Below are 11777 nucleotides of genomic sequence, written 5' to 3' on the forward strand. Positions count from 1 at the left end.
ATTACAAATAACTTCATTTCTGGACATTTATTGTTTGATTTCTTTGTATGTATTGATCACTTGGGTTGTTACCGACATCTTTTGAAAACTTCATGTCATTAGCACCTCTAGTAATATATTTACTGAGAAAAATGGTGACGTGTTCAATACTTATTTTACCTGCTGTAACTAAAACTATTTTAATCAAGACATAATTGTCAAACAGTAGATTATAAAAGTCAATCCTTAAAAAGGAAAACTATGAAATGCTTTTAAAATCAGTATCTAACATGACTAATAAATTTCTTCAACTTCGTCTTTCTAAACAGCCTCTGACCTTTTTGTGCAGACGGTGTGTGTCCTCGGTGCAGTGAACCAGGCTCTGCGTGAGCGTGTTGCAGCAGGTGTCTCCCAGCGCTGCGTGTTCCCGGCTCTCCAGACGGGTCTGAGTCAGCAGAACGGACCAGACCTGACACACGGACTGACCCCACTGCTCTTTCCTGGAACCACGACAAAAACAAAAAAAACGTATGAGCGTTTGACGGACAGACTGCGGACAGGAAAGACGGAGGTGTTTGCGCAGGAAAGCGCAGCCGTTACTTCTTGGTCTTGTGCGTGAACCTCTCGGTCAGTTTCTCCAGGGCTCGTGCGTACTCCGTCTCGATGTCGCCCCGACGGCGCAGAAACTCAGACATGTCTGAGAGCTGCTGCTGCTTCACCTCCACCTGAGAGTCTAGAATCTTGATCTGGTCTGTCAGCTGGGCCCGCAGGTCTGAGACGTCAGAGAAGCCGACAGTTACAGGAATATACTGATCCATGCAAACAGGGAATACACGGGACGTTTCCTCCCATCCCTAAATTATATAAATCTCGTTGATATATTTACTTTCATACTTGATCATTTTGAGATTGTTTTTCTTCAGTTTGTTTTTGGAAAATATCTTGTTCCACAATTTTTGTGCTGTTTTAACATCACACGATTTAACTCCTTCAGGACATTTAGGGTAGGATTTTTGGTATTGTATAATTTTAGCCATTTCGCTTTTTTTCCCATTGAAAATGAATGGAGCTGTTTTCAACATCCTTAAAATCCTTCAAAATGTGTCTAAATCTTCACAGAACCTCACAACTTTTGTTCTGGTTCTGTTCTTTCTAATTTTCTTGTGCTAATTTTAGCTTCTTTTTTTTTTGCTAATTTCAGCTTTTTTTCTGCTATTTCAGCTATAGTCCTGCTTCTTTCTGCTATTTTTCTATGTTCTGCTTTTTTGAGTTTCTTTCTGCTAATTTGAGCTATTTCTGCTTCTTATATTTCTATATTCAGCTGTTTGCTGCAATTTTAGTCAGTGTTCAGGTGTTATTATTAAAGTTAGCTTTTTAAAGCTAATTACACATTTTTTGTAGCTATTACAATGTATTTCTGCTAAGTTTAGTAAACTTGTGCCTCTTATGCTTCCTTATGCTAATTTAAAGATTTATCATTAAATTAGCAACAGTTTAGCTGTTTTACTGCAAATTTTGGCTGTTTTAGCTATTTTACAACAAATCCTTTTTTTTGTACTTTTAAGTTTTTTTTCCCTGCTCATTTTAAAAAATATTTACAACACCATCTGGGTCCTAATTTCAGCTTGTGGCTGCTACATTTAGCTTATTTTTATGCTAATTTTTTCTGTTATTTCAGCTATAATTCTGCTCCTTTCTGATATTCTTCTACTAATTTCTACTTTTTGTGCTTTTATCGACTTCTTTCTGCAAATTTAAGAATTTTATGCTTCTTTCATGTTTCCATTAAACTTGCATTAAACTTTAGCTTTCAGCAATCAGCATTCACACAGGAGATTTCACAGGAAATTTCTCTAGTTAGTCTCAAATTTAATAACTAAAAGCTTTTTATCGGCTGACAAGCCATCAGAGCGATTTGACAGTAAAATATGGCTCGTCCCACACAGCTCACTTGTAATCCCACAGAGCATGATATTATACACACACGGGCTGCGAGCAAATACAGCAAATTCAACAGCGTGTCCCAGAGCTGCACTTTGATATGAAAAGGTTAATACAAACATCGCTCTCTAAAATAACACTGCCTTCAGTTTGCTCTCTCACCTCTCCTATTCTCTCTTTATTCCTCCCCCCTCCTCTCCGCCTGCTCCATCTTCCCCCCTTTTTACTCTTTCCTGTCTTTTTTTGTGTTTGAGTGCATCGCCTCGGGCTGACTGGATGTGAGGAGACAACATCACTAATACTTACTATAAATATACCCTTGTAGTACAGTACTGAGAGCCAACCGTAGCATGCATGCTCCAAAACACACTGAACACACACACACACACACACACACACACACACACACACACACACACACACACACACATGCTGTTGTCATGTGAAATCTGCAAATAGCCAGATACCGTCATGTTTATGTTTTCCCTTTCTTTCATGTCGATTTAGTGGAAACAAGCATACTTGCATGCTAAAATTTTCATTATATATCTTGCAAGGTAAGTTGGTTATCAGAGCATGTGATGGGGAAGACTCTCAGCTACCATCACTCCAAATTTTAGCTCACTATCTGCAAAAGTGACCGTGTCATAGCTATATATGGGTTTGCTAAAGTGGATTAGCTGTGGTGGCTATCTTAATTAGAGCCGACTCCAAAAGTTAAAGAGTTGTAGTCAAACATCCACTTATTATTTTGGGAAAGTTTCATCATGATAAGCTCAGTGGTTTATGAGATATTTTGCTAACAGACAAACAAACAAATGCAGACACAGGCAATTTGGACGCTCTGCTGGAGAGTCGTCTTTTGAAGCACATGCATGCATACATACAAGCGCACGGATGAGTTACTGTGATGAAACTGCACACGCTCATGCATCGGTGTGCACGTGCACTCTTACGTGCACTCATGCGTGCAAAAACAGAGAGAGACGTGCGCAGAAGCGAGCACCTGCTGCATGCAGAGACTCTCACCCTTCATCTGGGATTCATACTCGGCCAGGCTGCCCTTCTCCTTCCTCAGCTTTCCGTGTGAAGTCATCATTTTTGACTCCTTGACCTTTGACCTTCCTTTCCCAAAGCCCGCACTTATGAACGCTGTAGTCTGCGACCTTTCACCCCGACCCCTCTTCTTGCTCTACGGCCGCGTGCGGTGCTTCGGCATCAGAGTTAAACAGCAGCTCTCTGCGGGGGACGCCGCCTGGGTTGACTTGTCCATGAAATCTGACGAGGTCCCGGTCTGTGAGGTGGAACCTGGCCTGAGAGGTTAAAAAAAAAAAAAGAAAAAGTAGTTAGAGAGTGGAAGAAGCTGGGACGATGACTAGAGGGTAACGGGGGACGAGAAATTATTCAGACCAGTGCGAAGCTCAGAAAGAATCAGAAGGAGAGGGCAAAGGAGGTCAGGGTGACAAGAAAGAAACCGACACCAGAGAGGAGCGATTTAATGAGGGGGAGGCAGAACGCAGGGCGCGGAGTGATGAGGACTAGTGTGTGTGAGAGGAGGAATCAACGATGGAGGGGGGATGGGAAGATGAAGAGCTGATGAATAACAGCAGTAATAGAGGACATTCCCCGCCTCAAGCTTGGTGGTTGGGGATGCCCTGAAAGAAAATCTCAAAAATCTGCAGAAAAGGGGTTTGGATTCGACTGAAAGTTGATGAATGTAGAACTGAAGATCCACAAACTGATCTAAGACCTGATCTGTGGCCGCATTTATAACTCCAATGGTCACATGACAAATTATAAAAAGTTCATTTTCGCAACATATGCCGTGTGAATACTGAATGACTTCGCTAAAATGTGCAGAGGAACTTGAAGCTGAATTGTTAAAGTTACAAGAAGGAGAACACTAGCTAAAAGCAAGCAAAATGCTAGCTAATAGCTAAAAGAACTGCTACACCAGTACTGGGTTATTGGTATTTTAAAGTGGAGTTTTAAAAGAGGGTGGGTACAGGGGTGGAGCCAGAGGAGTGGCCCGGGCAAGTAGGGGTCTCTGCAGAGTCGTTTCTGAAGAGTAGGTGTTTCTAAACATAAACACTGATTAGTTAGTTGTATTTGCTGTTTTTCGAAAAACTTGGTTCTTTTCTTTCGTTTTTCTTAATTTTAGCAGTCAAAACTGAGGCATAGAGGTTAATATTAGACTGGGAAGGGCCAAATCATAGAATCAAGGGGTTAATTTTAGGGTCAAATAACTGGGGAGGGCTAAATAATTCCAATATGGACCTCTGAAGGGTCTCTTTCCAAAGTAAGCTAATCATAATAGAATAATAGTAGCTAATAGCTAATGATAGAAACGCTGAAGCAACGGTCATCCAGTCAGGTGTGGTTGTTCAGTAAGACCCCCTTAATGCTCGGCCATTCAGGTGTATTTGTTGGGAACCAGCTTCTCTTGGAAACGCATACTGGCCTGCAGAGAAACCCTTCTCACCCGGGGTGGCAAGTGCCACACTTGGCACCTGATTGGCCACCCCCAAATAATTAACAAGTGGGTAGGAATCTTGGATTTTGTATTTGCATTTAGATTATGTTAAATATTATTCTCTAATACTACTGTAATAAATAGATTTTTAGCTGTGTATGTTCAAAAATGGCTAAAATATAGCTCTTTGTAAAATTAGCCTTAGTGGTTAGCTTAATTTGGGTTTGGGTTTTCGATAATCAGCATGTGATCACTCTTGGGTACTCCACAAAAAATCATCTCAATACATCTTAAAATGGCTGAATTATAGCCTTTTAAAGTTAGCTGTGGTGGCCATCTTGAATTTTTGATTATCAGGATATTGTATAAATTGATTTCGGCTGCTTCTACACTGATCATGAACTTTGTACGATTAAAAATAGCTGAATAACAAGTTGTGACTAGCATTCCACGTGTTTTTGGATCATTCTTAGCTACGATCACACAAAATTTCAGCTCAATATTTCTTAAAACAGTTGCATTAAAGTAATTTAGAAGTGGATGTGGTGGCCATCTTGAATTTTCAGAACATTTTTTTAATTTGCATGTGCCCCCCTGAAAATAGACCTTGGCCACCCATGTGCTACCCCCCGTAAAAAAAGCCTAGCTCCACCCCTGGATGGGTCCCAAAATATTCAGTTTCTAATCTAGCACCAACCTATAATGACAACTAAATGTAATTACAAGCTTGTGAACTCCAGTGGAGGACAGGGTTAGTTTTATGAGCTGCATTATGGGAAGGACACACAAAAACGTCTTTATAGCATAATTTCTCAAAAAAACTTCCATGTTTCGACTCATTTCGATCAAGTCTTTGTTTAAAGACAAACACACGCAAGCAAAACAACGCATACCTATGAGAACAAACACATACACAGACAGACATGTGAGTTCCCACATCCTGTGACAGTTTCTCAACAAGTTTCAGAGCTCTGCAGTGGGTGTCAGGATGGAAACACTCTTCCTCAATCAGCTTGAAGCGCTGAGAAAAGCACCAACTCAAACTGCGAGGCCTCCACCTGATTTAATGCCATCTGCTAGAAAAACTCACTGCTGAGGGAGCGTTACAGTAAGGAAAACGGGTCAAATTAGATCATAACAAGAAGACGGCCTAACATGTCAGCTGAGGCCCGCTAAGTGCCCCCAGAAGCGTACCCTAGTTTCCTCGTGCACCGTGGACGTGATTCAGACACGTTTCGGTGACGGTTTCAGAAGGAAGTAACGAGTAAATGCAGAAGCAGCACGAACGAGCTTCAGAAGATTTCCACAAATTAGATTGTGAAGCCCCCCAAAGACTCGGGAGTGCCTTATCGGCGGACGACCTTAATCTGCATAGAACAAAGCGAATGTAATTGAGCTGAGAAAAAAAAAAGAGGGGGGCGTGCTGTAAGAGACTCAGAGAGGTGGAAAAAAAAGCAGCTAAAAGGGCAGCCGGGACAGAGAAATGATGGCTGCTGGGGGAACAGAGTTTTATACTTGAAGTCATGGTTAATGAAAGAAGGAGGTCATGTGGTGCACACTGTGATTATAAATTAAACTGACAACAAGAAAGGATAACTGCATGGATTACTATCATGTACATTTTTCATGGGATTTTACCAGTTTCTTTGAAAGAAAGGAAAAGACGAACACCAAGAAGAAACAATACAGAAAAGCACTTTGTGTTAGATATCATGTCCTGATAGTTTGAGGGGATTTCCTGCTGACAACCAACAACACTCGGCTTTGTTGACCGTTTACAGTTAGAGCCACGGAGTCTTCTGCTGCGGTTTCTGCAGAAAATTTCACCGATTTGTTTCAGCTCCGTCATCGGTCTCCAGCTGCTGTCGACATGCAAAATAAAGGAGGGGGAAACGCGCGCGCCAGATGATCTCACTTTCTGCTATGGAAGTGAGATTTGGGGGAAAAAAAGTGAAGTTTCGGCTGAACGGTTACAACATGTGCAGGTGTTCCAGAGAGGGATTAGATGAGCACTGACAAATAAACTTCAGAAAATGCAGTGCGAACGTTGACGGGCCGCTGGAGAAGTTGAAACTGAGGCGATGAGGCTGAAAGAAATAAAATGCTAGCTAAAAGCCAAAAGTGGAAAAACTTTTGCTAAAAGAAGCAAAAGGCTACTTAAAAGCTAAATGTATCTACTGAACACTAGTACAGCAAAAGGTTAGCTAAAAGTGTAGCTAAGAGCCGAAAGTATCAAATGGATATGAAATGAAATAAGAACTAGATACGGGTTTTTACAATGTAAAAATAAGTGTGCACTGCCATGTAGCATGGCTTTGCCTGCAGCATTGGACTTGTAGAATGAACTTTGACCAATTTCAAATGTGTTTTATATACCAGCTTGTGCCTGTCACATCAGCAGGTGTTTGTAATTAAGGTAATTGTGTGACAATATGAAATTTGAAGAGATTCTTTTTTAAAGTTGCATTAGCTGGGTTTTGAACCCTGATCTCCCACATGAAAGTCCATGACGTAGACCATTAGACCAATAGAACTGTGGCAAAAGATGGTGCCAGGGGTTGGTTTGTATGTGTGCAGAAAGAGGCCACATTGCCAATACAATTATTGACACAAAAATGCATAATATTACAACAATCGAGCAGTATTAAGACAATATTATAGTTAAACATCAAAATACAATCATATTAGTATTGTAAACACTGAACTACTGAGTTGAAATTTTAAACTATGGTGCAGTACCAAGTTGGGTACAGCATGGGGCAGTATTGGACCAATACAAGGCTCCATTGACTGCCATTATAATTCGTTAAACATTAATATTTCATAAACTATAAGTTTTACAGGCACCAAAAGGCATAGCCATCATTTGGCACACGAGCTTTACAGATATAAATTACAATGGCAGCTCTAGGACAAAGTATGCAGGAGGAGAAGCATGCCAAAGTTGAGATGACTTGAATGGGAAACGAATCACAATAGTGTGCATTGCATTGGCAATGCACACTGATAAAAAAAAGGCTATCTTGAAACTTCATGTAGCAAAAGAGTACATATAAACTAAAAGTAGCTAAAGGGTAGGTAAAAGCATCAAATAGCCAAGCAAAAGTAGCGAAAGTCTAGCTAACTGGAAGTAGCAAAAAGCTAGCTTAAAGCTAAAATTAGTAAAGTGCTAGTTATCAGAAAGCTAGTTAAAAATATCAAAATGTTAGCTAAAAGTAGCAAAACACTATAAGAAGAAGGAGCAAAAGGCTAGCTAAAAACGGTACCTAAATGTAGCAGACGTCTAACACATAAAAGCTAAAGGCTAAAAGCTGCTAAAAATGGGCTAGAAACCTAGTAGCATAAGCCTAGCTAAAAATAGCAGAAGGCTAGAAAAATTAAATGTAGCCATGCGCTAACAAAACAGAAAAAGGCTTGCTAAAGCTAAAGCAGCAAACTATCAGCATCAAAAGGCTAGATTCTTCTTGAATGTGAACAAAACAAAGGAGATGATTGTAGATTTCAGGAGAAATAGTGCTAGATCAAACCCTGTTTCCATCATGGGAGAAGAAGCGGAGGTGGTTGAGGAATATAAATACCTCGGTGTTCATCTGGACAACAGACTGTACTGGAGACTCAACAGTGAAGCAGTCTACAAGAAAGGACAGAGCAACTTTGATCCTTCAATGTCTGCAGCAAGATGCAGCAGATCTTCTACAAGTCTGTTGTTGAGAGTGTCATCAGCATCTACAATAAGTTTTTAGTTAAATGAGTTACAACAACACCTAATTTCCCTCTGGGATCAATAAAGTATTTTTGAATTGAATTGAATTGATGTAACTTCCTGGGTCTCTGACTGGCATGGTGGTGGCCATCTTTGTAGTCCCTAATTTTATGGTTATCTTGAGTGGGATTGACTCCAAAAGTTTATCAGTTCAAGATATTACTTCACTTGTAAATTTTCTGAAAGTTAAAAGTAGCAGAAGTCTAACTAAAACATAAAAGTAGCAAATGAATAGCTAAGGTAAATGTAGCAAAATACTGGCTAAAACCTCCTAAAAACTTGGCTAGAAATTCTAAACAGCATTTAAATCCAGCGAAAACAGGTTTTTTAAAATCTAAATGTAGCAATGTGCCAAAAAACAGTAAAACGTTTGCTAAAAGCTAAGGAAGTAAACTACCTATCAACATCTAAAGTTTACCTAGCTAAAGCTAAAAGTAGCAGGCTAACCAAACAGTCTGGTTAAAAGATAAGCTAACAGCTAAATGTAGCTGAATCAGAGCTCTCAATATGCGTATTTGTAAATAAATAAAATATTTTTCAGTATAAAAGTTACAAAAACTAAAATAGCACCCATCTGTTCAACTAATGAAAGACTCAATGGCTGAAATAGCACAGAGTAGCTCTACAGTAGTAGATTGCAAAAATGAAAAATGTACAGGAAAACAAAATTGTGAATGCTGAATCTGCATTCTCAGAATGAATGAGGATGTCCTGCTCTTATGTTAATCTGTGCTGTCAGCCGAGCGCCGTCACAGAGTCGGGTTGAATCAGGTGTGACAATCTGTCAGCCTGAAGGACGAGCCGGAACAGCTCTTGTTAATACATTCAGGGTCTGGACCAGGTGAGCGTGTCGAAGGAAAAATCACTAAGATCTGTGACAGCTGACAAACTTCTCAGGTTAATTTGAGACAACCGTACAAATTTCTTAACTTAAAAACCTTTTTTTACATAAGTGTGTCTAAAAAAAGCAACTGATGGGAGTGTAATAAACTGAGTTATAAAATGTTAAAAATGTTCTCCCGTATAAAAGTTACATAATCATGGATTAACGAATCACTCCTATCAGAATCTTTTACTCTTTTACATTCTTGTTGGCAAAACAAAGCAGGCTGACGGATCACAAAATTTGTTACGATCCCTGAATGTTCACCTGCAACAAGTAGAGCACAATGAAACTGGTTCCGACCTCAAGTTTCATTGAGAACAAGTTCACTTTGTTTCTTTAAACGGCTGCAGCAAACAGGAAACCGTATCGCAGGAAGCCACTGCAGGTTCTTACTCTCACACGGTCTGTAGAAAGCTACTGCATACCTACATGCCAAAACACACACCACCAGGATGACTGGTTTCATAACTCAGCACAGAATAAAATGTGGTCAACGGGGGGTTTCAAAGTGGTACAACATGAACTAAAAGACTGGTGTTTCTTGAAGGAACGCAGATCATTTGGATCATCTTTTGTTGAGAAATGACAGTAATAGACATTTTGGTTGAACATTGAAGAGTACATATCAAGTTAAATTCCCTTTTTTAGCACTTTGAATCTCAAAGAGTGCAGAAAATTTGAATTTAGTTTCTTCCGATGATGCATAACAAACCTTCATCTTTATGAGGATTCAATTACACTTCTTATAACAAAGTTATGAGGAAATTATTTTAGCAAGGATCTATTTTTGGTAAATATTTCTTTCAAACAAAAATGAACGGACAAAATAAGAGATCCTCGCTAAAATAACTTCCTTATAACTTTGTTATAAGAAGTGTAATTGAATCCTCATAAGGGTGAAGGTTAATTACACATAGATAGCTTTATTTCCTGTTTGGGTCATATTTTTCAGTTTTCTTTATTTTCTATATTTTCTGAACTATTATGTCAAATTATCTGCGACAGAACTGCCAAATAAGGTCTGGACTTACCAACTGGAATTTGGTCGTCTTCATTCTCCTCTCGCTGTTGTCGACCATCTTTTAATTAATTTGTAAATAAAAAGCTCCTGCGCAGCTATATAGTCGTAAACCCCTCTATGAAACTAGAATGGACCGCTCTGGAAGCTGGAGGGGGGCGGAGTGTGAAACATCTCGTTTGGATTTAAAGAGACAGCAACAAAACGAGACACACCTCAGAAAAGGGGCGGGGCTTGTGGAGTTACAATGAGGAATTTAGACCAAAGCATTGCAGTTCCACTTTCTATAGATCCCAAATGAAGGATTTAAATGTGAAAAAAGATTTAAAAACATGATATATCTGTTATGCACAAACCTTTGCTCTGATGAGGAAGATATTTTGCTAACAGACAAACTGGGTTGACTTCGTCATTTGAAGCTTTACAGGTGACGGGGGTAAAATGCCGCTCCTTGTAGATGGTTGAAATGTGAAAGAGCGAAGTGAAAAGGCGGTGCAGAGTGAAAGTCTGCCCTTCAGACCTCAGCTTCTGCTCTGACACTGAAACTTCCTCAGACAGAATCAAATGAGAGATTCGTCTAAACGGTGACACATATAAATCCTGTACTTTCGACACACTGCCACTTCATTTTAATCCAGTGTCGTGCCTCGACTCCTAACTGACAGCTTCACGTCTCGGTTCCTGAAGATTCACCTACAGCTGCACGACTCTCAGGTCCTCTCAGGAGGGACTTCCACTTTCAGGTGAAAGAAAAGGTTGCACAGACGTCCACAGATTTAAACTCGGGAGTTAAAATAAGTCGGGCTTGAGTTCCTGTTGCGTCACGGGAGTCGCGTTCAAACCGCTTCACAGAGGAAGTGAAGGGAGAGCAAGTAACACATGGAGTAACTGTACATGAAACACACAAATAATCCCTCGCTGAACAGACAGCTGGGTGCAGAAAACACACTGCTGTGACCTTTAACCTTTAAAGTGTTGCTGTGTGTGGGGAATGAATTTCATTAAAGTAATTATTTAAATCAGTCTTTACTTTTAATCTTAGCATCAACTATTGGGAGTCATTGCTTGTCTGTTAGCAAAATAACTCATGAACCACCAAACAGATTTCAATGAAACTCACAGAACGTCATCATTAAATGTAACTTTTACAATTAGCCTGATTCAGGAGGGCAATCATAATTGACTTCAGTCTATGGAAAAAATGAAAATAACAGTCGATTTTAGAGATTTTGTGCTAAAATTGAGTATGGTAGTAGCTGAGAGTCGTTCACAACACAACCTCCAAGCACCAGCACATCAAAGCAAGATGTCAAAATATAGCAAATGTTATTTTCTAGATTCGACTCAACTGTAAATCGGTCATTTCTGTCAGGAAAGGCGACGTGCAACACCAGGCCTTTAACCATCACAGTTTATTTTTATTGTTGCACTGTAAAAAAAAAGGGCAGCTTTGCAGATGCATTTTAGGAGCTCGTTTGTGCTCGTCTGCGACCTCTGAAAGCCCCGCTGATGACGGATTTAAGGTTTCACAACTAGAACAACAGTTGGAGGGATGACTTCTGTTTGCAGTGGCTGTAAATAAGGCCATATGGTCAACGCAACAGAGAGCAGGGGCTTCACACAATGGCCACAAAAAAAAAAACCTCAGGATAAAATACACACAAACAGCATCAACCCTGAAAACGGTACACACACACACACACACACACACACACAC

The 11777-nt window shown here is 39.9% G+C and overlaps 1 protein-coding gene across 1 annotated transcript in view; it reads right to left on the reverse strand.

Moving 5' to 3' along the window:
- LOC106522991 (SLIT-ROBO Rho GTPase-activating protein 3) overlaps positions 1-11777 on the reverse strand; it is a gene marked incomplete at its 3' end in the record, with an annotated part of 27658 nt that overhangs the window by 15338 nt on the left and 543 nt on the right. Inside the window, 2 exon segments of the mRNA XM_014016268.1 lie at positions 580-751; positions 2950-3233. Coding sequence (XP_013871722.1) covers positions 580-751; positions 2950-3019 — 242 coding nt within the window.

Source organism: Austrofundulus limnaeus, unplaced genomic scaffold (assembly GCF_001266775.1).
Source record: "Austrofundulus limnaeus strain Quisiro unplaced genomic scaffold, Austrofundulus_limnaeus-1.0 Scaffold142, whole genome shotgun sequence".
Lineage (NCBI taxonomy): Eukaryota > Metazoa > Chordata > Actinopteri > Cyprinodontiformes > Rivulidae > Austrofundulus > Austrofundulus limnaeus.